Source organism: Bubalus kerabau, chromosome 3, assembly GCF_029407905.1.
Source record: "Bubalus kerabau isolate K-KA32 ecotype Philippines breed swamp buffalo chromosome 3, PCC_UOA_SB_1v2, whole genome shotgun sequence".
Lineage (NCBI taxonomy): Eukaryota > Metazoa > Chordata > Mammalia > Artiodactyla > Bovidae > Bubalus > Bubalus kerabau.
In genome coordinates, this window is record NC_073626.1 from 123,651,583 (window position 1) to 123,678,818 (window position 27,236).

At 38.6% G+C, this 27,236-nt stretch overlaps 1 protein-coding gene across 2 annotated transcripts; it reads left to right on the forward strand.

The window, feature by feature from the left end:
- Positions 1-3,456: 3,456 nt before the first annotated feature.
- On the forward strand, positions 3,457-25,527 carry INSIG2 (insulin induced gene 2). Of its 2 annotated transcripts, none has more exons than XM_055572874.1 (6): positions 3,457-3,572; positions 11,227-11,616; positions 18,731-18,855; positions 21,926-22,092; positions 22,337-22,436; positions 23,737-25,527. In XM_055572874.1, the coding sequence occupies exons 2-6, from the start codon at positions 11,373-11,375 to the stop codon at positions 23,776-23,778; spliced, it is 678 nt and encodes a 225-aa protein (XP_055428849.1). In that variant the 5' UTR covers positions 3,457-3,572; positions 11,227-11,372; the 3' UTR covers positions 23,779-25,527. The 2 variants fall into 2 exon arrangements, with proteins under 2 accessions (XP_055428849.1, XP_055428851.1); XM_055572876.1 differs by having other exon boundaries at positions 3,561-3,696.
- The last annotated feature ends 1,709 nt before the right edge of the window (positions 25,528-27,236 follow it).

Below are 27,236 nucleotides of genomic sequence, written 5' to 3' on the forward strand. Positions count from 1 at the left end.
ACATAACTAATCTCAATGAGAGTCCTCAGATGACTTGCTTCTGCCTACATGAGCTGGCCAAGCTTCATTTACTGAGGCTTCTGCCTTAAAAGACTGTGAATTTATGGAAGGCAAGGCCTCTGTCTTGTTCATTTTTATTTTTGTGTTTTATAAAATTCTTAGTATGTAACTGGTGCTACATGTAGTTAAATGTTAAGCACTAATGAGTGGCTAAGAGCACAGGTTTTAGAATCAGACAGATATAGGTTTAATTTCTGCCTCCTCTGCCACTTAGTTGCTAACTGACCCTGAGCAAATTAACTTTTAAGACTGCAATGCTCAATTTTGGCTTCATGTTAAGATTACACAAAGGATTTATTAGAAGGGCCCAAGCCCCCACTTCAGCCCAATTAAATCAGAATATATGGAGGGTGAGGCTCAGGGACTAGAAATTTTAATAGATTCACAAGTGATCTTATTATGCAGCCAAGGTTGAGCATACTGCTCTTGATCTTAATTTCTCATCTACTATGTAGTATCTGTTTTGAAGGGGTTTGGAGCATCTGAAAAGAAATGGAATTCAGCATAGTGCCTGGCACATAGTGGTGGTACATGGTAAAGAATCCACCTGCCAATGCAGGAGACACAGGAGACGCAGTTTCGATCCCTGGGTTGGGAAGATGCCCTAGAGTAGGAAATGGCAACCCATTCCAGTATTCTTGCCTGGAAAATTTCATGGATGGAGAAGCCTGGAGGTCTACAGTCCATGGGGTCACAAAGAGTCAGATGTGACTGAGCGCACACATACACACTCACTGGCATATAGTAAGTCACAATGTTAATACACAATCTTAATCTGTAACCTTCTTCTCAATCTCTAGCCACTAGCTGCTTTGCCTTCAATTCCTGGAATGTACAGATTTTGCAGCTTTAGTACCTTCACTCTTGCTCTTCACCCTCCTCTTAGAAGATTCCTATCTTCAAGTCACACCTGAAGTCATATCTAGCCTAAAGGTTTTCCCCTTTATTTTCTATTGCATAGGGAGATGTTCATTGTCATCACTTGTCTCACTTTGAAATTATATATTAATTTAACTATTTACTGTGTGTTTCCCCAAACCTACTGCAAACTTCAGAAGGCAGAAAAGGTCGCTTTCCTCTTGGGATTCAGTGCCAAGTGCCTGGGGTGTGCATGATGTTCAGGCGATTGTTGTTAAAGGATGGATGAATAAATGATCCATCCTGGACTTGCAAAAAGGCAAAAATCCTTGACTTTTTGTGTCCCGCAACTCTATGTATTCCTACATCAAAACACCATGAAAACCAGTACTACTGTCACTAGTGCTCTAGTTTCTGGCTATTGACTAGGAAAACTGTAACACTTTTTTTTTTTTTTTTTTTCAGGGAGATTGTTTTAATTTGGGTAGGGCTTCCAAGTCCAGGTTCTTAGAGGCTTAGTCATCAACTCTTGGGCAATAATTAATGTTAGTCTAACAACATCTCACTTTAACAAGGTAAATAAAATTCTGTGGGTGTTTATGTTAGCTAAGTAAGAAAGGTTTTGTTTTCCAGTTTACCTTTTGTCCCATTCAGTTGGGAAGCCAAACAACATGTAAGGTTAATGGAAAAAAACGTTTTTCTTAAGTTACAGAATTATCAAATCATTGATACATTTGCCTATGAAAAGGACCTTAGAAATAACCTAGACCAATCCCTCATCTTACAAACGAGAAAAAAGGCCAAAAAAAGTGAATTTTTTGGACATGATTATGCACATGCTGTCAGAGCACCAGGTTTCAAGAATCCTTCACCAGTGTTCTCCCAGCCACATTACACCAGTTTCAAAGTAACCCAGTTATTCCGATTTCTCAGAGTTCTTCATCAATTTTTATTCCGGCATCAAGTAATTTGTGATTTTCACGTTGGCATCAAGTGATTTGTGATTTTCACGTTTACATGGTAATAACAAATGCTTAGTCCAAATTCATGAGTATGACATTCAGATCTCATGTCTCAAGACATCTGTCCATGAGCCAGGCTCCATCATCTATTTCAAGTTTTCCCATCTCTGAGCTCTCACCAGAATGCACAGCCCCATATTATCTGCCTCCTTATAATCCATGAAAACTGTCCCCAAACTTAATCAGAAGACAGTGGTTCTCTGTATTTCTCCTGAGGACTTTGTATTCTGCCCTATACCTTAATAGGAATGACTGTGTTGGACGTAAGAAACTTAGAAATTGGTGCCACATGGTTCTTGCTTTTTCGGTCTTGTCTCTTCATGAAATCAATAAATATTTAAACTAAAACAAAAGCCTCTCTAGGATAACATTTTCCATAAGCAATTCCTTGAAGACAATTTTTAAGTGTTTGAAAAAGGCAAGACCCTGATGAATAGGACTCATGGGGCTTTAAAGAGGGCCCCGGATGTTAAGGACATTTTGAAGTTACTGTCTCTTTTCTGGGTGCTTTTCTCTTTTCAAAATTGCTCATCCATTCAGTATAATTCATCCTTATCCATTTTCCCCCCTACTGGTAGTGTGGAAACCTACAGGAGACAAATTTACAACCTTTAGGAAACATTAGAGAAAATAAGAAAGGCCATAGAGAAAATAAGAAAGGCCATGTAAATACTTGCTTAGGTGTACTTTGGTGCAAATTTAACATCGCCTTCAAATTTTTCAGAAATAAACGTACCCATAAAAAGGTCAGAAACAGCATCATTAATCAGTTCAAAGTTAAAAAAAAAAATACAAAGGAATTTCACCAATGAACACTCCTTTGCACAGCTCTTAATAATTCCAGGCCCAAACTTCATGTAAAAACTTTCCACAAGAACACTGTAAGTTGACCACAACCATATTATGATACTACTTCTGACAAATAAAGGGTTGTAATTTCTCTACTTTGTATTTTCCCCTTAGTAGTTTGTATTTTACTTCGCAAAATCGACTTCGCTGTAAACCTCAAAAGCTCTTTCTATGAAAACTTTCCCCAAACCGCTTTACCTGGTCAAGCTTAGGGAACGATTATTAATGAATGCCGCATAAAGTGCCGTGGGATGGAGAGAATTATCAATTATGCTCTCTCCCCAAAGAAGTTATGACTTTAGAAGGGAAGGAAAAAAGGTAAAGAATAAAGGTCGGCCAAATCACAAAAGATACTCTCAACATCCTTAGCAGGAGGACCGGCGATCTGCGCTCCAGAATTCCGATTTCAGCTCCGAAGAGAGGGACGCGCCAAGGGTTTGCGTGAGTAGCTGCGCGATTCTCTGGCACCGCCCATAGGGTCTGCGCAATCCTCACAACCCACGACTGCCTGGTCAGCAAACAACAGCTGATCTGGTAGCCTCCAAATCGACGGTCCACGCCTACAGGTGCCGCTACTCTCGCGGAGACCGGAAGTTCTTTTGCCCCGGCTCTCCGGCCTTCCACCTGGCCCCTGTGGGAACCGGAAGTTATTCTGCCCCGATCGTCTGAGCGTCTGAGCGTCGGCCGCACAGGCGCAGTGGAGCTCGGGCGGAGTTGTGGGAGGGGAGGAGGAAGAGGCGGAGGGGGGGCGGGGGCCGGTCCCAGAAGATGGCGGAGGCGGGGGTGAGTTGGGGTCCCCTAGGGAAGCGCGAGTGACTTGATGCTGAGGGAAAGAGCCTGAGGAAAGGGGTGCCTTCGAGGAAAGGAACCGCTTGCATTTTTGCAACCTGGAACCCTCCTGCCAAGTGTAAGGAGCCAGGACCACAGATGGGGCCTGAAGGGCGAGGGGCTCCGCTTACCTGGAGGAGGGTCGGCGAGATCCGGAAAGGGGACGTCTGGGTCAGGGAGAGGGCCTACGAGAGGCCGAGACTCCCTGGACAGTGGAAGAGTGCCCGGGCGAAAAGAAGGCTGGCGGACGGCGGGAAGGGCGACCCCGAAGATATGAAGGGGTAGAGTTGGCGAGCTGTCAAGCTTAGAGCTGTCAGGACTTGGTAGGCTTGTAGCCAAGGAGACCAGACTCAGGCTTAGGAGGGGAAAGGATCTGGAAAGGTTGGTATTGTATTGATAGTACGCTTATAGTCAGCCAAAAGGTTTGTAGATATTGGGCTGAGGAGTGGGACTTTGGCATTTTGGATTTTAATTGGAGACCTCTGGAGTAGGTGTGAGGTAAAGCCAAAGAGAACTCTTGCCAGGACGTAGAAGTCAGTTGGTGATAGTTTCCGAGATTTTAGATTTTAGATTTGGTCACTGAAGATTGGCAGTCTAGAAAAGGAAAGCAGTGTGGGTATAATGGGGGACGAGGGGGAAAGGGTGCTAAAACTTAAGTGATAATAACCCATGTCCAGTTAGCACTGGCAAAAAGTGAAGTGTGGCGTTAGCTAGATAGTCTAGGAAAATATACCAAGGAGAGCTGACTATTCTTTAGGGTTATTGAGGAAATGCTTCAAGAAGGAATGAATAGTCTTGACAACTGGGGCACTGAGACTGGCAGGGATCAGTATTGCAGTGGAACTGAGGGTTTCAGGGGAAGTCAGCCTCCAGTCTTGGGTTCAGGAGGAATGAAGGCAGCCTGGCAATGGCCAGCTTGTATCTTCTAATTTTGGGATTTGGCCTTGATAGGGAACAGTTGAGTGAAAATGAATGGTGGGACCCCATTAATATCCCCCCTCCCTCTCCCCCTTAATAGCCATGTACTCTTCCTGTTCCCTCCTTTCAGTCTTTCTCTGGACATTAGGTTGAGTAGTGTTTTGTTACAGTTCTCAGTACATATCTGATATAAAGTGACCAAGCTATGAATCATGTATGTTTATTTGGGAAAAGAGGTTAATTCTTTTTAGACTGACAACTGTTGCTTCTACCTCTGGTGGAAAGTTTAAAATGCAATACAGTAATTTAAAGACAGAGCTTATTTTCATCGTTATCAGAAAATTATTCTGAAACGATGGAGTAACCTTTTTATGGACTGAGATTTGTTATTTAAAAGCAGTAATGGGATGCAAATATTGCTTGTTTAATAGTTTCTGTGTTTGGATTTTAATGTTGCTAGGAAAGATGAGCTGCAGGGTCTTCAAGGCTAACATGTTTTTCTTCCTAGAAGTTCTTAGTGTCCGTAGCCCATGAATCACATCTGTATGCTTTTTTTAAAGGAGAGTTTAATTGATTTGTGTTTTTCCTAATTGTGATGCTTATTCTGAGAATGCCTAAGTACTAGAGCATAGGATAAGAAAGTGAGAGGTAGTAATTTAATTTTATTATTTAGTAATCTTTCTGACCTAAGTACCTGAAGAGACAAGGTAATCTGAGGGAATAAACACTTCTGTGACTGCTCTTCCTCTGAAGACTAATGCTCTTGTTTGGTTTTGGGGGTGTTGCAATTGTTAAAATACAGTTGATTCTTAATTGGTTCTTCAGGAGATTTTGTTTGTGTGTTTGTTTTCAAATGCCTTTTGCCCGGAAGTTTTTTCACTGGCAAATGTAAACTCTGATTTTCTTTCACAAAGCGGAGAATCAGTTACAACCCTGTTTTATTTATCTGATGGTAATAATAACCCATTGATTGGCAGCCATAGACTGGGAGTAATATTTCCCAGTTTTGATGATTTGTTATTGATCTATCCAAACTATTTGAACTATTTTCTTTTTGTTCAGTAACGTACTGTACAGAAATTGTAGGTCAGGGGCTTAAGGTAGAATGTTTCATGTTATGTGGAAGTTTCTTCTTTGTCAATTTTTGGGGAAAAAAAGGTTTTTTTTTGGCTTAAAGAATGGCTTTAAAAATTATTTCTTGTGTGGCACTAAATTGTTTTTGTATGGTGTTTTTAGAAAAGGCAATTGTGGTGAAGAAGCACTCTGGAAAGGGAGCCAGCGTGCTTGGGGCCAGTGCAGGTACTACCTGGCAACAGTTTTACTCGCAGAGGCTTGCTTAACCTATTTTATTTTGTAAAATAAAAAGGTTAAGGATTAAAAAACACCTCCCTACTTACTAGGATTATTGTTGAGGATCTATTGAGATATTATCTTTTAAGTGGTATTTTTATACAGGAGACTTCTTGATCAGAAAATTGTATCTTGGGTAACCTAAATTTTTCAAATATAGGTGTTTAAAAATTTTTTTGAGAATTGACTTTATCACTAGTGTAATAGTAACATTTAAAGATATAATTACACTTTAGGAAGATATTATCAATTCATAATCAGAAAACCGAATTTTAACATATTAAGGATACTTAGTCCAAGAGCTTTCACTTTAAAATAACCTACTCCCCTAATGAGTGACTATAATAAAACATGCTTTTTTAGGAACTTAATTGTTGTGTAGTAGGGGGTGTAGAATGTTTTATCCCTTTGATGAGTCAGTCTGGCCATTTCTAGGAGTTCGCTGTACTTGTTTGTCATGGGAAGATCCAGTATATACATTTTTGATCTTGTCACTTCACTTAACCACTTTGGGTTTCATTTACTTTGCCAGGAAACTGTTAGATCACTGATCCTTAACTTCTTTTGGATCATGGATTTTTTTTTGTTTTTTTTTGAGAACTTGATGTAAAAATGTCCAAACTCTCTTCTCTGAAGAATGCTTATGTGCACAACTTCTTTGCTTTTGTTTTGTATCAGACTTACATACTCCCTGAAGTAGATGAACTCCCAATTCCCTTCCATTTCTTAAATTCTAGGATACTGTGATTCTAAATCATTTTAATTTTTATTTTTGTCTCCAGAAATTATATACTATTGGATTATTATGTAGTCACAAAATTAGCTTTTTGGTCTTAAAAAAGTAGCTTAAAAAAATCTTTCAAATAAACATCAGAAAAGTGTTGTGTTATTTTTAAAAAACTACTTTTGGGGTGAAGTAGGAAACCATAAACAAACACTTTCAGGAAAGATTGAATAAACAGCTGCGGCAGAATAACATAAACAGTGTAAAAAGTCTCTGGCAGCCTTGAAATAGAATGAGGAAGTAGTCTAGCAATCAGTGGCTCTGGGTGGGAGAGCCTTGCTTCCCTGTGGGTTTTTGGGTGGTTGGAAATACGTAGGGCCATTTTTAGTTATCTCAAAGTGGGGAGGGGGCATGCACTGGCATTTGGTGGGCACGAGCCAGGGTTGCTCAATGTTTTGTAATGCTTAGGGCAGTTACAAACAACAAGAAATTGTCTTGCCCTGTCCTATCCTGCTCTTTGACAAAAACTGGTGAGTGATGTGAGATGGGGTGTCCTACACTGGAAACAGGTTTTAAAAACTGAAGCTATTTTGTTCTTTTAAAAATATTATTTGACATAAAACTCCCCTTTGGAAAAATTCAGACAGAAACAAGTGATTTACTAGAGCAGCTGGGTTACTGAAAATGTGTATTTACTCTTTGTGCACTAGTAGCTGTTTTAATAGCAGAAGGCAGGGAGTATTGTTGTGTCTACTGAAGTTTGGGAAATGAAGAGTTGACTGTTGGTTGAATATTGTATGAAGTTGGCCATATGATTTTTTTCTTCAATACATCTTTTACTCCTTGATCTGGTACTCTTAAAGAAAATCACAAGGTGTTTGTACATTTATTCTTATGATCTTTCTACTTGGATATTAATTGACATTCATAATGTCATTTTATTATTAATGCAGAGAGCTGATTCATTTGAAAAGACCCTGATGCTGGGAAAGATTGAGGGCAGGAGGAGAAGGGGATGACAGAGGATGAGATGGTTGGATGGCATCACCGACACAATGAACATGGGTTTGGGTGAACTCTGGGAGTTGGTGATGGACAGGGAGGCCTGGCGTGCTGCAGTTCATGGGGTCACAAAGAGTCAGACACGACTGAGCGACTGAAATGAACTGAACTGAATGTCATTGGAATGTTTACAGTTGAGATTGTTTTCCAGTGTCTGTCCATCTTTTCAGTAACCAAATCCCCTTCTGTAAGAGATGTGCCAAAAAAGAAGTCTGAGGAGTTGGGCTGGAATGGGACTCAAGGTTTATAGGAAAGAGGAGGAGTTTTGCCATCAGTCAGATGTAGGGTACAATTCTAGTTCTAATACTGCCAGTCATGTAACCAGAGGAAAGTTGCTAAGACTCTGACTTTATATCTTCACATGTAAAATGTGGAAAATAATACCTACCTGTAGCATTATTTTGAAGATAAGAGTTACTATGTGCCTGGCATAGAGTAGTCCCTCCATAAATGGGTGCTTTATCATGATGGTGAATTCTGTAGCTACTGAACACCAGAACACATGACATTTTCCCATGAATCAACTGTAATATGTACTGTTTTCTCTAGGCAACTAAGCTATAGAGGTCAGTGATGCTGTAGACTGAAGTAGGTTTGTGAGGTTGAGGATAGAATTCCCCCTCTGGGTGTTGGGCATACGCTTTGAGTGTGGTAGAGGCAGTTAAAAAAAAAGTGTTTATTGCATGGAACTGATAGGCTGTGAAAGTTCCTAGTACTTACAGATGTTCTCATTTTTTTGTACTGTTTATTTTTAAAATAAACTCCTCCATCCCTCCTACAGTGTACACATGGGCTTTATTCCAAAATTCATTCGTAAGGTAGTTTGAAACTTGTAAGCTTAGAGGAAAGATATTTTAAATGATTAAATTTTGGTTAGGTTCACCTTCTAAAAGACTTGTTTAACCCAGTATAGTTTGATTCATAAAGAGCTAACCCAATTTGATTAAACAAATGTGAATTTGTGGAGCTCCCAGTATGGGCTACATAGGTACCTTTCTGGGTTCATAGGCACAATGAAACTTGATAGTGAATAAGACGTACATACAAAGTTTGTATTTCATAAAGCAAATATACATATCATCATAATGTTGCTACTCAGTTCAGTTCAGTCGCTCAGTCATGTCCGACTCTTTGCAATCCCATGAATTGCAGCATGCCAGGCCTCCCTGTCTATCACCAACTCCCGGAGTTCACCCAGACTCACGTCCATTGAGTCAGTGATGCCATCCAGCCATCTCATCCTCTGTCGTCCCCTTCTCCTGCCCCTAATCCCTCCCAGCATCAGAGTCTTTTCCAATGAGTCAACTCTTCACATGAGGTGGCCAAAGTACTGGAGTTTCAGCTTTAGCATCATTCCTTCCAAAGAACACCCAAGACTGATCTCCTTTAGAATGGACTGGTTAGATCTCCTTGCAGTCCAAGGGACTGTCAAGAGTCTTCTCCAACACCACAGTTCAAAAGCATCAATTTTTCAGCGCTCAGCTTTCTTCACAGTCCAACTCTCACATCCATACATGACTACTGGAAAAACCATAGCCTTGACTAGATGGACCTTTGTTGGCAAAGTAATGTCTCTGCTTTTCAATATGCTCTCTAGGTTGGTCATAACTTTCCTTCCAAGGAGTAAGCGTCTTTTAATTTCATGGCTGCAATCACCATCTGCAGTGGTTTTGGAGCCCAAAAAAATAAAGTCTGACACTGTTTCCCCATCTATTTCCCATGAACTGATGGGACCAGATGCCATGATCTTAGTTTTCTGAATGTTGAGCTTTAAGCCAACTTTTTCACTCTCTTCTTTCACTTTCATCATTAGAAGTGCCATATTTAAGTTTTATATAAACTACTATTGAGAGAAAATATCATTTATGTACTGAGGTGACAATGCCCAAGATACATTGTTGGATGGGATAATAGTAAGTTATGAAAATGATCTATATAGTACTTCCCCATTAAAAAAATTTTTTTTTGGTATTTATAGAAAAAAAACAAAACAAAACACCTAGGGCAGTATGTAAGAGTTTGGGAGGCTGGACATGGTGTGAATGAGGGTCTTGGAGCCAGAGAGACTGCATGGATTTGAATTCTATTTTGCCCTCTTACTAAGGGTGGAAACTTGAGTGACAACCTTTCTTTGCTTTTTTACCTCACCTGTAATATGCACATAATTGCACTTAGCTGTTAGGGTTGTGCAAATTAAATGAGTTACTGTATGTCAGATGCTTAGGATAGCTCATGTGTGCCAGGTCGCTTCAGTTGTGTCCAACTCTTTGCGACCCTATGGACTGCAGCCTGCCAAGCTCCTCTGTCCATGGGGATTCTCCAGGCAAGAGTACTGGAGTGGGTTGCCATGCCCTCACTCCAGGGGATCTTCCCCACCCAGGGATCGAACCTGTGTTTCTTATGTCTCCTGCACTGGCAGGTGGGTTCTTTACCACCTGTGCCATAGATAGTCTCAAGTGTTATTTGCTTTAAACAGACAAGGAGACTCTGGAGACATGGGTTCAATCCCTGGGTCAGGAAGATCCCCTGGAGTAGGAAATGGCAACCCATTCCTGTATTTCTTGCCTGGGAAATCCCATGGACAGAGGATCCTGGTGGGGCTACAGTCCATGGGGTTGCAAAAAGTTGGACATGACTGAGCATGCATGCATGTTCTTAAAACTCACTTCTGGGTACAAAGGAAAGACCACTTTGGTTTAGCAAGGGCGGGGAGTGATGGTGAGTGAATACCTAGAGTGACTACTTGCAAAGTTCTAGGTTTTAGGAATCAGACGCCCTGTGCCTCGAACTCCTTAGAATCTAGCCGAGAGGTTATTCTTTGTTTTCTTAGCTTCCTTTCTTACGCTTCCTACTCCAGCTTTCTCACAATAGCTCTCATGATTGCAACAGAGGTGGACTGGGTGACGGCAGGGGTGGCTCACAACTCTGGACCTGGGGACAGTGGGTCAGGTCTGATTTCTATGCTTGATGTACGTGTTAGTGAATGGGTGGTGGTCTGTTTTTTATAGGGCACTTTTGTGCAGAAATTCACATGTTTAAGCATTAAACATTAAAAGAGTCATTTTATTCCCCTATGGAGATCGTCCTCCTTGAGCACGTCACATTTGATTGAGAACAGTAAAACACTAACAGAATATGCCGATTTTCTGTAAAGTTCTGTAAAGTGTAAAAATTTCTATGTGAATCTCCAAGCCCTTCAGTTACATGGGCTTGGAGATTTGGGTAGAAGCAACAGAAACCTGGAGATTTGATCTTGTGGTTTCTCCAACAGTAAAAGTGTCTCAGATAGCCTGAGCTGCTTTTTTCACTGATGTGGGGCAAGCAAGGTCACTAGTTCTGTCCTAGTAAATATAAATTTAGCACTTTATGTTTTATTACAATATGCATATAAAAATGCTTTTTATGTCTTCTTATTCCATAAATAACTTATTTAAATAAGCATGTAAACTTGTCATTTCATTATTTGTTCTATAAAATGAACTAGTATTGAAATCAGGAAAACTCTACAGTCATTTATTAGGCATACATTGATTGCTTTTTTCTTATCTCTTGCAGGATTTCTGGTAGGTCCTGTTTTAGGACGAGATGCAGTACTGTTGAATCGCCAGTCTGCTTTGGTTCAAACAATCAGCTTTTTCAGCTGGGAAACCCTTTCTTGTTCCTTTTCTTTTTTTTTGCCGACTTATTGAACTTATGAAACCATGGCAGAAGGAGAGACCGAGTCACCTGGGCCCAAAAAGCGTGGTCCATATATCTCATCTGTCACTAGCCGGAGTGTGAACTTGATGATTCGAGGAGTAGTGCTGTTTTTTATTGGAGTATTTCTTGCATTAGTGTTAAATTTACTTCAGATTCAGAGAAATGTGACACTCTTTCCACCTGATGTGATTGCAAGCATCTTTTCTTCAGCATGGTGGGTACCGCCATGCTGTGGCACAGCATCAGGTATGTGAAGGCTGTTTCTGTGATGCAGAAAGACATTAGGATAAATGACTGTGGCTGTTATCTGGGAAATACTTGAAAAAGTCAGCACTACTGGGTTGTAGTTTAAATACAGTACAATGGACCTGTTTTAAGTGATCAGTTTTATGAGTTTAGATGAATCATACATTCATGTAACCACCCCCACAGTTCAGCTATAGAACATTTCTGCTTCTAAGTCGCTTCAGTTGTGTCCGACTCTGTGCGACCCTATAGACAGCAGCCCATCAGGCTCCTCTGTCCCTGGGATTCTCCAGGCAAGAACACTGGAGCAGGTTGCATTTCCTTCTCCAATGCATGAAAGTGAAAAGTGAAAGTGAAGTCGTGTCTGACTCTTAGCGACCCCATGGACTGGAGCCTACCAGGCTCCTCCATCCATGGGATTTTCCAGGCAAATGTACTGGAGTGGGGTGCCATTACCTTCTCCGATAGAACGTTTCTAGTACCCTCTAAATTCTTTTGTGCCCTTTTGCAGCCTACCACCAGCCTCAGGCTGAATCTGGATTATTTTCACCTGTTCTAGAATTTAGTATAAATGGAATCATAGAGTTCTTATTCGTTTGTGTCTGATTTCTATGTGATTGACCCATATTGACCTTGAAAAATTCAGTCCTAACAACAGTCTTGATTCTCTTGAGGATGAGGCTTTTAACCTCTTAATTTTGTTCTTTCTTCAACCCATCTTATATAAATTTATTTGAAATTATTTTGATGACACTGGTTTTAAGGTTTTGATGTATGTTATCGTCTAGTTTTTAAAGTAAATGAAAACTTGAAAAATGGAAGACAGTTGATCCTTGAACAGCACAAATGTGAAGGGTTATGTGTGGGGTTGCTTTTTTTTTAAATAAATGTGTATCACACAGTCTGAGCTTGGTTGAATCTGCAGGTGCAGAACTGTGTATACAGAGGGTGAACTGTAAAGTTACAGGCGTATTTACAGTTATACGGAGGGTTGGTGCCCTTAAGCCTCAATGTTGTTCAAGGGTTGACTATAATTTTATACAAATTTAAAGCCTCATGTTATCTTTTAGATTTTTGTATGTTTTTTCTCTTCATATCTTGTTTTTAGATATACTTTCAGAATAATAAATTCTTAAAGAGAAGTAAGGCAGATTGTCTTTGATTAAAATCATTATTCTATTAGTTTAGATCTCTCTTGTGGGCAATGTATATTGGATAAAGTGGAGCATTTCAGAATACTGTATTGATGCTGCACTTCTATAATGGATAGCTCTTTGGCTTTTTCTAGTGAGACCAATAGATTACTACTACTTTATGTAATAAAGTAATAGATGTAGAAGAAAGCCACATGGGTAGAAGAGAACTCATTATTTTATGAATGTCTGTTTGGTATCTCACACTTAATATATATCACTAGCTTTCAGTATAATGTAGATCTTCCTTGATTTATGTCCTAGAGCTAGAGGGCCGAGGGTGAGGAGTTAGGTGTGAGATATTTTTAAAATGCTATTGTGAAACTTATTGGACACTTACATAATCCCATTGTGTGGATGGAAAGGCATTTTTGTGGTAAGGTTTCAGCATGGTTTATATACTGATGTCTCACTATTTCAGTATTTACCTTAAAAGAGAACTTGTAAAGGTTATGATTCTTCATTTCCCCAGGGCTGCTATTATTCTCTGAGAGAACAGTTGACAGTTCAAATAGACAAAGGAAAAAAGCATAAATTATATTTTATTATTCTCTGTTGTATTCAGTATCTACCAGTCCTCATGTGTTTTCCTTTCTTTCATTTACATTCAGAAGAAAAAAGTTTTCCCAACAACTTTTTCTACTTCTTTATTTTCTCCTGTAGCAGAGCTGCTGTCCCTGTACAGTAGAAGCTTTTCAGGACTTAGAAGAGTGTGTCTTTCCAGAATAGACAAAGGAGCAGCAGGGGAGGAAAACCCTTGTTTTATTGAGTGTCTATTAATGTTTTGGTCTCTCCCTTAATCACAGGGATTTGTAGGGCAACCTTGGGAATGAGATGTTTGCATTGTGCCTATTTTGAGGGGATGAAGAAACAGGAGAGGGTATCAGTGAGCTCAGGGTTCCATAGCAGGGAGTGGTGTGACCACATGACATCACATCATCACATGCTGGGGAAAGGCACAGAGGGAGTCACTCTTCCTCCCCTCTCTGGGTGCCTCTTTGAACCTTGCAGACTCAGTGCCTGGCCTGAAGGTACAGTGGCCTACAGTACACTGGCCTATGCTGCACCTTCTGGGAAAGGGCAGGAGAACCGGACTGAGGTTCCGTTGCACCTCCCTTACTGGGAGGAGCAGGGGGTACATCTCTCCCTGTGATGTGGGCATTTTTGCCACAAACTCACATTTAGGAAGGAAAATTTCTAATGTTAATGCTAAATTTCAGTCACCCTGTTCCTACTTCCCTACCTTTTCCCAACCACTGGCTTGTTCCAGTTGCCAGCTTAACCTCATATCATTTCCTGTGGAGTATTTACATTTACACTTCTTGCTTAAGTGTTTCTTCTGAAACTGGTACATTCCATGAGGTGCCCAGGCAAATGAAAGGAGAGATTCCAGTTAAGTCCACACTTGATGGTGTTGGGTAGGTCATGGTGTTTAGTAGGTAGGGACAAGGATATCAGGTTTGTGAAAGCTGCCATAGATGGAAAATAGATTCTTACGTAATTGCTGCCTCCCCCACACCCCAGCTCCCATTTTAGGGAAAGTGTTTAAAAAAGGTAAATGCTGTGAGAAACAGTGTGTACAGTTTATGTGTATATATGGTATGTATATGTTTTTGTGTATATATGTTGCTGTGCATTTTCAAAGTTCTCTGGGCTCTTATCATCTCAGATCAGAAAAACTGATAATTATCCTTTGATTTTTCTGTCCAGTAAATATCTGTAGACTGAGCAGCTACCTTCTGGAGCATCTCCAAAATCACCACTTTGTACATGTAAACTCGATTCTGGGAAATTCACTAGTGGTGTTTCCGGAGGGGCAGCTAGTAGAGAACCCTGGTAAACTCCTTTGGATCTCATTTTCCTTTTCCTGGTTCTCTGTTTTCAGTTTAATAATGGGCAGTATTTCAAGTTGGTTAACTTTTTTAACTTGCACAGAGTGTTAGAATTGGAGTTAAGAACCTCTTGAATGTGGTTGAGAGCTACAAAGGAGTATTTCTGAAGAAAAAATAGGAAAAAAAGATTATGTGGCTAAAATAACTGGAGAACTTGACTGACAAATCATTAGTAACTAGACTGTGTCTGTGCCTATGAAGTGAATATCTGATTTAAAAATGCAAAACAAACATCTTTTCTCTTGGCCCATGCAGTCAGTCACCCAGTTACTGGAGAGCCTTACAAGGCTCCTCCTTTCTCTCTCATGGCCCACATCGGGTTTCCAAGTTTTCCATCTCTCCCTTGCCTCATCTCGGTCTAGGCCCTCAACCGCTCTGCTTGGAATTTTCAGTCATTTTGTTTTTCTGCCTTGGATTTTGTCTCCCTCGCCCCCCCAAGCCCCTCCTTTCCTGTTCTGTGTTAGCCCCTCACTACTGGAAGAACGTTTGTCCCTCTATCTGGCACAAGTGTGAGGGTGTTATTTTCCCGGTGACTGTGGGAAAAGTCTCTTTATATGGCCTGTATGCTTTCCACAGGCTTTCCACCGCCTGTGGCGCTAGTGGTACAGAATCTGCCTGCCAATGCAGGGACATAAGAGACATGGGTTCCATTCCTGGATTGGGAAGATCCCCTAGAAGGGGGTATGGTAACCCACTCCAGTATTCTTGCCTGGAGAATCCCATGGACTGGCAGGCTACAGTCCATGAGTTGCAAAGAGTTAGACACGACTAATGTGACTTAGCACATGGCCCCTGCCAGCTTGTATCCTTCTCAGAGAATTTCTGGACTCTAAAACTCTTTCTGCCTAAAGTTACCAGTTTCCAGATGATACCAGGAATTTTCTGTTGTCTGTGCTTTTCTTCAGATGCTTCCCTTTGATTAGAAAGCCCTTTACAGACCACTCAGCCGCTGAACACTCTGCCTTAAGGGTCACCTCTTCTGTGTTACTCTCCTAACAGGTTTACACCCTCCTCCCCTTGGCATACGGCAGGAAAGACGGGACCTTTGGGCCCTGTTAGTGCTGCCCCTCAGAGAAGGCAATGGCACCCCACTCCAGTACTCTTGCCTAGAAAATCCCATGGATGGAGGAGCCTGGTGGGCTGCAGTCCATGGGGTCGCTAAGAGTCAGACACGACTTCACTTTCACTTTTCACTTTTATACATTGGAGAAGGAAATGGCAACTGACTCCAGTGTTCTTGCCTGGAGAATCCCAGGGACGGGGGAGCCTGGTGGGCTGCCGTCTATGGGGTCGCACAGAGTTGGACACGACTGAAGCGACTAAGCAGCAGCAGCAGTGCTGCCCCTAACACGTTACTTGATCAAATTGTTTCTGTGGTCACTTTGGGAGTGAGTCACGTCTTACTCATTTACCCTTTTTAAATCCCCAGCAAATATGAAGAACCAGACACATTGTGGGTTCTGCTTCATCTTGTTAGATGAACACATTGCTCAGCCTGTCATAGTTCTTCATGAAAGTATACCTCATTCCATGGTTGTGCTTGTTCAGCTCCCTTTCCTTGAAAAATGTTTAACTTAACTTTTTCTTTTAGTGGAATGCTGCATTAAACACATTACCATGAAAAATAATGACTTGATGTTTTACAAACTTCTCTTGTTTTTGGTCTTGGTAGCCTACAATTAGTTACTGGGAAATAACTGAAATATACCTCAAGAAATGTGATTTTTGCTGCAGAGAACCATCTGATTAAGCAGGACTGTGTTTGCATATGGTTTTACACAGGCATGATTTTTAGTCTCTCGTGTTAAAATAAGAAACTGGAGGAAGAGGAGAAGAAGCCCAGACACATTTCTGCTGAGCTCTCAACAGTGCAGCCTTCCTGCACTGTAGATGTTGCTCTCAGACTCTGCCAAGCCTTTATTTAAAGGAAAGAAAAAAGACATTTAATGGGAAGTGACAAGCTCCCTCGAATTCTCCCTCTCAGTGAGCATCCAAGAACCATGCAGACTCGATGGATTTGATTTTTATTGGCAAATCCCAAGGTTGGCAGCGTGGCAGTTTAAATTTCTTTTTGTGTTTTTGCTTTCTCTCCTCAGTTGTCTCTCACTTGTGAGTCTGACATCACATGCATAAAAATATAGTCAATTTTACTTATTTATATTTTGCCCACACATGTCAGTACTCTCTATGTGATAATTCTCTACCTGTGGCATCAGCTGCTGAGGAAAATTGACTTGGAATGCCTGATCTTAGTTGATATCCTCAGCAACAGGCAAAGGAGGGGAAGAGGGAGCAAGAGCAAGGACCGACACATTGAGCTGCTAGTTTCATGACCCCTTGAGAACAAAAAAATAGGTAATATTCATTCAGATATATTTCAGCTGTTAGGCATGCTTGTTGCCACTTTAACTTTGTAGAAATTTGGAAATGCTGTCAGTTAGTCTCACGGGATATTAGAGCAGAACCTTTTAAATAGGAATATAATTTGAAACTTTAAAATTTACTAGTAGTTGTTGGAGCTCTGCATTGCGGAAATGTGTTGCTAATGTCTTGATGGTCTGTGAACCATTTATCCTCAGCAAATGCCTAATCGGAAGAGCCCATTCAGTTTTGTGGATTAGAAAATGTATATGTCATTGCAACATCTCAAATCCAGATGGCATGGTGGCCGTGTGGCCTGTTTGGTATACTGTTCCATTTGTCTGCTAGCTTGTGATTTTTTTATATTAATTGATTTCATTTTTCTTTGAAGATAGAATGCATTGTTTGTGAGCTAGAGCTAACCAGTACCAGCCCAGGCAAGGGCTTCTAACCCTTTGGTTACTTAGGTTTGGGTACCATAATTTCATGATTCATTGTAGGAAATACTGGACATGTTAAGCATACTTTTCAACCAGTGTGACAGTTATGTTTTTATTACCAAATGGCAGCGTAAACATTCTGTTTTTAGGAAGATTATCAGACTAAAGCTGCCCAGATATTTCCTATTAAATTTAGTCTGTAGAAGTACATTTTATTCATAACTTGTTGAAAAATGTTTTGGTTCATGAAATACTCTTTTTTTTTTTTTTTTTAATGAGTAACTTAAGCATTTTAAATCCTCTCCTACCAAATGAGTAAAATGTTGAGGTTTGACAAGGATTTAAGTTAAAAATTGAATTATTATTATTTTTTTTTAATGAGTAACTTAAGCATTTTAAATCCTCTCCTACCAAATGAGTAAAATGTTGAGGTTTGACAAGGATTTAAGTTAAAAATTGAATTACTCATAATTAATTGCACTGTTAGCTTTCAATATGTTCTTTGCAAAATGAAGAAATATTCTAAAATGATTTCTTCTGATCTTTTTAACTGTGAATTTCAGTTTTTACTGAAAACATGTGATTCCGTATACCATGTTTTCTCCATTTTTCCTCTGCAGAATGAGTCTTATGATAGATTTCTGTTGCAAGTTTCCCTGCTTTGACAAGCTGATCTAGAGTCTCATTAGAGGGCCAGGTTGAAAAGAACTGTCAGGACAAGACATTAGATGGGGGGACAGGATCCTCCATATAGCAGTATAGCCATAGCCATCTAGTAGTACTTGTGTGATGAGCTTGTGTGTGTTTACACTTCAAGCTTCTCTTTAGATTTGTGTCATTTCATGGCATGTTGCATAGGTATATAGCTTAAAAAGAACATTACTTAACTGCTAACTGGTTTGATGGTTTCCAAGTCTCAGAGATATTAGTAGTAGAAACGTGGTATGACTCATCTCTAGTCCAGTCTGTTGAATTCTGAATCGTACAATGAAATACTGTTTTGCCTGTTGTAATTGAGACTGCTGTTGTAATCATTTACAGTACTGTCTTCAGTGGTGTTATCCTCACTTTTTTTTTTCTTTTGGGAGGTAAGTTTATAGTATCAATGATTAATGTTAAGTAAGTTGAAAAGCTTTTCTAGAGAATCTTTCAAATGCTTATGATGGTTTTTGTGACCCTTAGCTTAACCGTTGGAAATGACTTAATTTTTTGCTTTTCTCTCCCACAGCTGTGATTGGGTTATTATACCCCTGCATTGACAGGCATCTAGGAGAACCACATAAGTTTAAAAGAGAATGGTCCAGTGTGATGCGGTGTGTAGCCGTCTTTGTTGGTATAAATCACGCCAGCGCTGTATCCTTTCTGCTGTGATGAGATGCGTAATAACAAGGCAGCTTCCGAGAAACCAAAGGTTAAGCAGACCCTTGCAACCTCACTGCTGTCGAATTGTGATACACCCACTTAGTCATAAAAGAACACGTGCCGCATTGTTGAAGCTTCTATGCAAGTACAGTGTGGGGTCCAGCCTTTCACTTCAATCACTCAGAAACTTTGTACATTAAAAAAAAATTTCCCTATTTTTCTTTAAATTAGGTTACTTCATTATCTTCATCTAGTTTTGCTAACTCTAACATTGAAACAGGTACATTTTCAAAGGAATTTCTTTTCTTTCTTTATTTAAGATTTGCTGGTAAGGACATGTGGTGACTTGAGGTACTAGTTTTTTTTTGTTGTTGTTTTTGTTTTTTTTAATTTGAAATATATGTATATGTATATATAGTTTCTTTTTTTAAAGACTGTCATTTGTTGGTGTTAATCAACACCCACAAACCACATAAATGTTCTTAAAAGGGGCAGAAGTAGAAGTAGCCAATATAGACCTGTGTTGAAAAAGAACTTCTTTTTCCTAAGTTACATATTCTTAAAGTTTAATCATTTTAAGGATTCTGACATTTTAATTTACTGATTCATGAGTGTTTTCATAATGTTCTGGCTTGAAGGATAAAGTAACCTCTATTTCCCATCTCTCCTCTGCCTTCTACCCCCTCCCCAGAAAAAGATGTGCCCCCAAGAACAAAAGCTTTTGCCCTCAAAAGGTTTTGATCCTGTCATCCTCTCTGCCTCCTACCTGAACCCCTGTCCCTGATTTCCCTCTGTAGAAGAGGATCTGGGAAATGCTAGTTCAGTCTTCCCTTTTCTAGAAGATACGGCTTAGAAGGTGGAAGTAAAGAGACCTGTGACTCAGACTGTGAGGCTTCCTCTTGAAACTCTGTGCTGGGCTCAGTTAGCTGAAGAGAGGATGTGTCATGGGGCAAGGAGATTCCAGTGTCTCTTAACAGAAAGTGTCAAGGTGATTGTTTGGGAGAAGCTAGAGAAGAGGAACCAAGGAAAGAAGCCGAGTCCTAGATTCTGAAAACACATCTTATCTTTCTGTTCCCAGTTGTGCTGGTTCTTGGAGATCTGTGAAGCCACTGGAAAATGCCTCAGTGGCTCTTATTTTTGGTTTTTCCCTTTCTTTTTGTCTTAAAAGAGTTTCTCAACATGTTTAGTTTTGTGAAATCTTTGAGAATTAGGATTTTATAACAAACAAATCTAGTGGTTAGGAGGGCTTTAGAAAGACAGACTCATGAATATTATATCGGGAGGAAAACTTAGAAATCTAGTTCCATGTTTTCTTTATTCACATAAGAGAAGGGAAAGCTCTAGAGATTCGGTACTTGGCTAAGTAATTCATACTGCAAGGCTGTGCCAGAGCCGAGTCCAGACCCTGGAGGTCCTGGTGCGTCTAGGAACTTTGCTTTTCTGACCCAGGAGCCCTACAAGTGTGTAAATTCATCTCTGTCTGCTGGATTAGACCTTTCTATTGTAGACAGTTCAGTTCTTTTTAAGTTGAGAAATTTAAATAACCTTTTCTGGAATTTAAAAGATTTACATGTCTATTTTAAATTCTTTGCTTTGGTGGTTCTTTTCTTCCTCGCTAAATGAAATCCTTAAATATAACCATCTCACCTGTTCTGTTCATCCTTTAAGCAAAATCCAAAATGTTTACAAATTTTATAACACAGACTTAATATTAGGTTGCTTAGACTTTAGAAAGTCACATTGTAATATTTTTAAGATTGATGTTTTTACCTGTTCCCTGGAAGTCTCCTTATTTTGCTTTGCCTCTTGTGACAAAGTTAATTTAGTTAGCAAAGATAGAACCAGTTAATGTTGAACTCCACTCATTACAAGAGTGTTTATTACATAGAGAAATCAGAGAACTCAAGCATTTTTTTGGAGTCGGAGGTTTAAAAGCCTCTAAAGAATGAAAGCTTTTTCAGAAAGCATACCCATAGACTATAGGTTTCTTTATAAATCAAGCCTAAACAAGGACTGATTTTGAGTGGTCCTTGACTGCTGAGACATAAGAAGGCTGGGTGTTCAGGGTACCCACTGGTTGGGTGGGAGAGGGGGGATGGTGGTATACAGCTTGGTGTTAAAGGAAGTGGAAAATGGTTTTATATGCATTTTTGGAGCTTGTTCTCTCTTTTCTGTAGTTGCAGCATGGCCAGTTAGTTTGGCAAGATATGTAGTCTCCTCGGGGGAGCTGAATATAGAGCCAAGATGTGGCCTTTGGGATATAGATAATGCCCTTTTAATGATACTTGAAATTAATTCCTTTAGTGTAATCCTCTGGCAAAGAAATTAGAAAATTGAATTTATAAAGCTTCATTTTGCCCAGAGATTTTGGAGTAGAAAAGGGCTGTATATTTGTGAATAGATGCTTAAGTAGGTGACGGAAATAAAATATCATTTGTCCTATACCAGAAAGTCTCAGGAACCAAAATAGCTTGGCAGGTTGGAAGATAATGTTCACTTCAAGGCTTTCTCCTCAACAAATTAAAACTAGAACAGTTGACATAATAGAAAGGGATAGTGTGTCCTTGGTACTCTTGTTTCTGAACTGCATTATTATAAAATGTGTCTGTCAGTAAATCATAGAGAGACTGTGGTACCCTGTTAAATAGCTGTCAACTCGTCTATTTTCAAGTTCCTGTATGATTCTCAAACAATTCTAAACCTGTTTGAGAAGTAATAGTGGTTTCCATTTTAGCAAAAGTGTGTGCCTTTAGCAATATTTGTATTTTGAAGCTTCCAGTTACATTTTTTGCGAAGAAAGCATTTCTTAAATAATGGGTCTGATCTGATAATTGGAAATGTATATACTGTGCTAGTTTTTGGAGAGATTGCATGTCACATCAGTAAGATCTATTAGTGAAGTATCATGCCATCATAGTTTTAATCCTCTCTAGTCTTGTGCATTGTATTAAAAAGTTGAATGCACTCTAGTCTCAACATTAACATCTCTTATTTTAGAAAAATGAACAGATGATATTATTTGGTTACAAATTTTAAGATGACTCTTTAACACTGATCTCAGAAAGTGGATTTTGATAACAACATACAGTTGTCTCTCACACTGGCTGCACTATCCATTGGATTGTGGTGGACTTTTGATAGATCTAGAAGTGGTTTTGGCCTTGGAGTAGGAATTGCTTTCTTGGCAACTCTGGTCACTCAACTGCTAGTCTATAATGGTGTTTATCAGTAAGTATTGTTTTTGGTGCTTTTATCCTAAAATAATGATAAGTGAATTCAGAATTGAGTTTTTTTTTTAATTTTATTTTATTTTTAAACTTTACATAATTGTATTAGTTTTGCCACACATCAAAATGAATCTGGCATTAGCCACTTTAATTTTCAGAGTAACTTATTTCCATTGTAATTATCTTAATACTGTCATTGTACTTACTTCCTTTGTGAGTTGTTAAAAATTTTTCTGTTATTCTAGATATACATCTCCAGATTTTCTCTATGTTCGTTCTTGGTTACCATGTATATTTTTTGCTGGAGGCATAACAATGGGAAACATTGGTCGACAACTGGCAATGGTAAGCTCATGCTTATTTAGTCACCTTTCTGTTTTCAAGATGTAAGATAAATTTTCTCCAAAGGGCAGTGGAATAAATCACTTGGAAGAATTTAATCACAAGTGTATTAAAAAATACAAAGAACCTCTGGATAGAAAATCTAAAATATGTTACTGATAGGTGAGATGATTTATCCTCCAATTTTTATTAATTATTTTACTCCTCTATACAGTTCTACTCCATAAAAAAGGGACAGTTTTAAAAGTGAGAAGAGGCACTATTTATAATAATGTTGCTACAGTAGATATAAATTAGGACTATTTCAGCAAATCAAGATGTTTGATCACTTTAATTAAGAAGGAAAAGGACATTGTTGATAAGCCCAGCCATAGATGTCAAGTCAAAAGGAGTAGCATTCAGATGCCACAGCACTTTCATGAATAAGTGCTGTCACTTTTACCATTTTAGCCACCTGAGAGAATTGAGTGGTTTACAATGCTAGATTTGGTAACCTAACCTCCCAGTTATCCTAAATCCATTGGTTTACTTTATTTTGAATTATGGGTATACATTTGTATAGCTGAAGGAATGATGCTAAAGCTGAAACTCCAGTACTTTGGCCACCTCATGCAAAGAGTTGACTCATTGGAAAAGACTCTGATGCTGGGAGGGATTGGGCTCAGTAGGAGAAGGGGACGACAGAAGATGAAATGGCTGGATGGCATCACTGACTCGATGGACGTGAGTCTGAGTGAACTCCGGGAGTTGGTGATGGACAGGGAGGCCTGGCGTGCTGCGATTCATGGGGTCTCAAAGAGTCGGACACGACTGAGCGACTGATCTGATCTGATCTGATCTGATTTCTAAACTATTGTTTTGATTTGAAGCTTTTGCTAATATAGTAGATTTTTTCTTTTCAATTTTAAAGTTATTTGAAAAAATATCTGAATTTATGATATTAGTCCTGTCCTTAAGTGCGTGATGTTTCCTTTGCTTGTATGCCTTAGTGAGCGCACAAAGAAATATATTTTGCCTCCTTTTATATTGTAGGATTGATCTAAATTATATACTGTTGTCATTTGCTTGTAATGCAGAAATCTCATTTTTTCCTGCTTTTGGCTATGCCTCTAGAATGTGAATTTTCTTTTTTCCTATCATAATGGTCATTTAATCTTAATAGTTGTGCAACTCTCGGATTCTTCGAGGAATACAGTGGGCATATGCTAATAAACTATTACATTTATACCTTTTTAGTTTATATGGAAATTGCTATTCAAAATCAACTTACTCTGTTAACCTTTTAACCTTTTAATTTTTACAGTATGAATGTAAAGTTATTGCAGAAAAATCTCATCAAGAATGAAGAAGGCAGAAATATATCTTTTGTACAGAAAAGCAAGATGAAAAAGGCATGCAAATGATAGATAGACCAACAAAACTTCGGACTATAAAATTGCCAGGATGCAGTTTTTCCGTTGATTGGTGTGTGTATATATACACACACACACACACACACATACATACACATATATATACACACATACATATGTTACTGCAATCTGTGATTGCTTCATCTGTAAATCAAGTACAAGCCTTTATGTATTTGACTTAAATAACTGTAAAATATATATATGCTATATTAAAAAACATGTTGATTAATAGATGACATTTTTAAATTAATTTTTTTGGTATACCATATATCGTATCACAGTGTTAATGTGCCAAAATAATTCCATTACCGTCATGCAGACTATAAGAGTGCTTTGAACAATTTATAAAGTTGATGAAATAAAATGTGAGGAAAGCCAAAAAAAAAAAGCAAATGGAAAGCTGGTATATTCTCTTTCACTTACTGTTGTGCCTTTTTATTTTTCTAATTACAGCAGTGTGAGTTATGGGTGCCCTAATGTGTGGTTAGTTTCTATTTTAATGTCATCTCGAAGAGCTTTGGGTGTTTAAATATATGATGAAAAAGAACTTCCATGGAATATTTGCAAACCTGAATTACTAGAGAGAGTTCAGAGTAATTTTTTGTTTTGACCGATTTTACTGGAGGTGAAAAGTGACAAGCAGGAGAGTTTATCAGCATTAAATTGTTTTGAGTCTAAATCTAGAAATTTAAAGTAGGGACCACTGAATAATTTAACTGGAATAAATATGCTTTAGAAATACAAAAAGACCTTCTGCAGTGCCATAGTGTTAAGTAATATTAACTGTCAATTACAATGTAGTATTCTACTACTTTTGTACATGGAATGTATAAGAAACCCCAAACAGGTCCAAGTGAAATTTCTACTTCTCTTGGGTTCTATAATCTATTGGATTCTATAAAGTAAACCATTTGAGCTGGGCTGCATCATATGATTTATTGTCAGTGGATTGCCATCTGGGGAGTGGATGGGCACATGGTGTCCTATGTATTCATGTGCTCATTAGTGAACAGTTCAGGAATGTATTATTTAAGACTGAATTGGGATGGCATACTGTGCACATTAAAGATCCCAATAATAGTTTCATGCATATCTTTCCAACAGCTGGAGCCTTTGAAGTATGATTTAAATATACTCTTAAATTTTTCTCCAATTTTTATATTTTTTGAAATAGATGGCATTTATCTGATACACAAAGGCAAAATCTTCTGCTTACTCTGGAAGCGTGTGTGTTTGTGTTTGTATGTGTCTGTATGTGTTGGATTGAATGAGGGAGAGAATGTATATGTGTGTGTGTGTCTGTGTGTGTGTGTGTGTGCGTGCGTGCTGCTTTTGTAATGTCAACTAGATATTTTTTCATTTTTTATTTTAAAACCATCGCTATCAGACTGAGATGTTATATGCCAAACTTTAATCTGCTCTTATGTTTTAAGGCTGAAAGTATGAAAATCCTGATTTCATATTGAATATATGTACACAATCTTAACTGTAGTGGTGGTAAACATGCTACTATAATTTATTATTCTGTCTTCCAGATAATGTTATTCATTTAGAACAAATAAGGTATATTTTTAGAATCAACTTTGTAAGCACTATAAATCTTTAATAAGTTATAAGGTCTATGATGTGTTTACTTTGGAAATTGCTGTTTAAAGCAAGATGTATTAAATACATAATTATCATCTTGGTTAAGAGTCTTTTTTTCTTCTTTGTGGTTAATCTTAGAATTTTACTACTGAGGATTAATTTAATAAAATTTAACATGTATGGTTGAATTTATTAAGAAAAATGAAGGAAACTAGTATTAGTATTACAGGAACTGAATAATTATTACTTTAAGTTCTTGAATTATTTTCCTATCACCTAGAAAACAAGAAAAGGTGTTTCTGACAAAAATAATATTGTTTTGATATTTTGATAAGTATATTATATTTTTTTTCTTGGCAATGGAAGAAGATGGTAAATGTATTTTAATACGGATGTATAGGCAGTGCTTCCTGGCATTTATTATTTAAAGTGTCAAATGTTGACTAGTTGAAAACTGAAACTTAAAATTCTATGAAAGCTCAAGCAAATAATTAAAATTAACTAGCAAGAACACTGGTCATACTGTTGTTATAATCTTTATTTGTTTGCACTGAACTACTTTACCCTCATTGAGGTCATTGAGTCCTCTCTGTGGTGCATCTATTTCACACATCCAGGGGAAATCCAGATTGGGTCAACATCATTAAATACTTCCCTAGTCTTTTGGCTCACTTACCTGGATAATGACATAATGTTGTTTGTAAGGTAATTCTGCAAGTGATGGTCCATGAATAGTAGAGTCTTAGCTTTGTGTGTATGAAAAAGTCATTCTTGAAGAGCAGTTTAGCAGGCCATAGAATCTAGGTTCAGTCTCCCCCCAGTCCCACCATTTTGAAGACTTTTTTTAACTTGTCTTCTGTCATCTAATGTTGCAGATGACAAGTCTCCTATTAGTGTAATTTTCTTCCTTTTGTAGGTAATCTGTCTTGTCTTTCCAAGAGCTTTTTCATGAATTTCCCTTTATCCTTGAGGTTATTTGGTACTTCCCTGGTAGCTCAGATGGTAAAGAATCAACCTACAGTGTGAGAGACCTGGGTTCAATCCCTGGGTTGGAAAGATCCCGTGGAGAAGGGAATGGCAACCCACTCCAGTATTCTTGCCTGAAGAATTATAAAGACAGAGGACCCTAGTGGGCTACAGTCATGCGGTTGCAAAAAATCGGGCATGAATGAGTGACTAACAGTAACATGTCTTGTCTCTCTAGGCAGTTTTTCATAAATTTACCTTTATCCTTGAGGTTATTTCACTTTTATTTGTTTCATTTTTAAATTTGTTTTCATTTTTCTTGCTTAGTATTCAGTATGCACTTTCATTCTGTGGGCTCATATCTGGAAATTTTAAAGTCTGAGTGCATGTTAGAGTCCTCTGGAGTCTTATAAAAATATGCTGATCGTGAATCCCACTCTCAGAGACTCTTAATGTATTATAATTGACCTGAGGTGTGCTCTGAGCATTAGGAGATTCATAAGTTCCCCATGTGATTCTAATTTGCAGCCCAGGTTGCCTCTCACAGGTGTAGATACATGTAATATAAGGTGGAGGTTCTGGGTGAGAGAGAGGTAGTGACTTTGCAAATGACAAGTGAGGAACGCATTGAGGTACATTTTGGATTAAATCATGTGAACTTGTTTACTTGGGTATAAGTTTTTAGGAAGGAGAAATGTGAAAGGTGAGTTTCCTTTCTTGGAAAAGTAAGTAGATGGTATTTCCGTAAACCAAAAGAGGAATGCAGAAAAGTAGATGAATAGATAAGAGTTTGATTTGATATATTGAGGTTGAGATGTGTAGAAGGCACCTGGGAAAG